The sequence below is a fragment of the Neopelma chrysocephalum genome, unplaced genomic scaffold (genome assembly GCF_003984885.1).
Source record: "Neopelma chrysocephalum unplaced genomic scaffold, ASM398488v2 Primary Assembly neopelma1_96920, whole genome shotgun sequence".
Taxonomy (NCBI): domain Eukaryota; kingdom Metazoa; phylum Chordata; class Aves; order Passeriformes; family Pipridae; genus Neopelma; species Neopelma chrysocephalum.
Window position 1 is genome coordinate 2,088 of NW_020925563.1, and position 2,224 is coordinate 4,311.

The 2,224-nt window shown below is 50.4% G+C and overlaps 1 protein-coding gene across 1 annotated transcript in view; it reads right to left on the reverse strand.

Moving 5' to 3' along the window:
- The window catches only part of LOC113960820 (C-type lectin domain family 17, member A-like), a 9,669-nt gene that overhangs the window by 1,014 nt on the left and 6,431 nt on the right, over positions 1-2,224 (reverse strand). The window contains exons 6-8 of the mRNA XM_027670570.1: positions 2,125-2,214; positions 947-1,116; positions 177-286 (exon numbers count right to left, since the gene is read on the reverse strand). Of these exons, the coding sequence (XP_027526371.1) occupies positions 177-286; positions 947-1,116; positions 2,125-2,214 (370 nt within the window). The remainder of the gene's footprint in view (positions 1-176; positions 287-946; positions 1,117-2,124; positions 2,215-2,224) is intronic.

Consider the following 2,224-nt stretch of genomic DNA (forward strand, 5'->3'; position numbering starts at 1 on the left):
CCAATAATTTGATTTTTCCCAATAATTTCCTGATTATTTCCCATTTTCGAGGATCCTTTCCTATAATTCCCTGATTATTTCCCATTCTTGAGGATTTTCCCAATAATTTCCAGATTATTTCCCATTTTTGAGGCTCCTTTCCACGAATTTTGGGAATTCCCGGCTGGAATTCCTACCTGAAGCTTGGCTTTTCCCCGTTGATCCAATCCCACTTCCCGTTTTCCTCCCGGTCCGTGATTCCCAACCAGTAGGAGCTGCTCCGGTTCATGTTCTCGATCAGGAATTTCTGGAAAAACGGCCCCGACTTCAGAATTCCCAGGAATTCCAGAGCAGTTTTTGGGGAATTAAGTTGCGGGGAAAGAGTGGGAATTCCAGGCTGGGAATTCCAGGTGGGAATTCCCTGGGAGGGGAGACTTCAGGCTGGGAATTCCAGGGTAGGAAAATTCCAGGGTGGGAATTCCATGGCGTACAATCGATTATTATTATTATTATTTCCATTATTTCCATAATTTTCCATGGAGGGAGTGGGAATTCCAGGGTGGGAATTCCACAATGGGAATTCTAGGGCGGGAAAATTCCAGGGCGGGAATTCCAGGGTGGGAATTGCAGGGTAGGAAAATTCCAGAGCGGGAATTCCAGGGCAGGAATTCCAGGGTGGGAATTCCACGGTGTATAATCGATTATTATTATTTCCATAATTTTCCCTGTGAGAGCAAGAATTCCATGGCGGGAATTCCAGGGTGGGAATTCCAGGGTAGGAAAATTCCAGAGTGGAAATTCCACGGTGTACAATCGATTATTATTTCCATTATTTCCAATAACTTTCCGTGCCAGAGTGGGAATTCCAGGGCGGGAATTCCAGGGGTGGGGACTGCGCGGGGGCGGGGGGAGGGAATCTCCCGAGGGAATCGGGAATAAATCCCGGGAATGCGGCGTTTTTCCGAACCTGCTCGTCCTCGTCGTTGACGACGACCAGATGCGATCCCAGGTCGGCGCAGGCTTCCCGCGCCTCCCCCCAGCTCGAGGATTCCCAGGAAAAGGAGTAGCAGCTCTTCCCGAAAAGCTGCCACCCCGCAGAGCAGCGCCGGGAACCCTCCAGGCTCCGGCACAGCAGCGCTGGAATCACAGGAATTCCCAGATCCAGAGGGAATCCAGCGGAGAACGACGAGATGGGGAATGATGGAATGCAGGGGGAAAAGACAAGGGGGGAAATCAGGAGGAATTCCCAAAATCCAGGGGGAAAAACAGGGGAAAATCCCAAAAATCTAGGGGGAAAATGGGGGGGAAATCAGGAGAAATTCCCAAAATCCAAGGGGAAAAAAGAGGGAGGAAATCAGGAGAAATTCCCAAAATTCAGGGGGAAAACGGGGGGGGGGAATCAGGAGAAAATCCCAAAATCCAGGGGGAAAATCAGGAGAAAATCCCAAAGACATGGGAAAAAACAGGGGGAAATCAGGAGAAATTCCCAAAATTTGGGGGAAAAACAGGGGAAATTCCCAAAATCCAGGGGGAAAACCGGGGGGAAATCAGGAGAAATTCTCAAAAGCCAGGAGGGAAATCCCGGAGAAAATCCCAAAGACAGGGGGAAAAACAGGGGGGAAAATCAGGAGAAATTCCCAAAATCCAGGGGGAAAAACAGGGGAAATTCCCAAAATCCAGGGGGAAATCAGAAGAAATTCCCAAAATCCAGGGGGAAAAATGGGGGGGAAATCAGGAGAAATTCCCCAAATCCAGGGGGAAATCAGGAGAAATTCCCAAAATCAAGGGGGGAAATACCAGAGAAAATCCCAAAGGAAGGGGAAAATCCCAGGAAACGCCCAAATTCAGGGAAACCCCCCTAAATCTAAAGGAAAAATCCCGGAGAACCCCCCAAATCCAGATAAAAGCCCCCCAGATTCAGGGAAACTCCTCCCCTCAAATCCAGGGAAAACCCTGGAGAAACCCCCAAATCCCAGGAAATGCCCAAATCCAGGGAAACCCCCCAAAATCCAGGGAAAATTCCCATAAACCCCCTCGTCTTCCCAGTTTTCCCTGTTTTCCCCCAGTTTTCTCCCCGCGGTAGTTTTGGGGGGGGAATTCCAGGCGGGAATGCTGGAATTCCAGGCGGGAATTCCCGGGAATCACCTGTGACCTCCTCGAGCTCCTGGAAGTGCTGCTGGATCCAACCCCGGAGCCGCGTCTGCCGCCGCTGCGCCGCTGCCAACTCCCGCAACACTGGGAATAA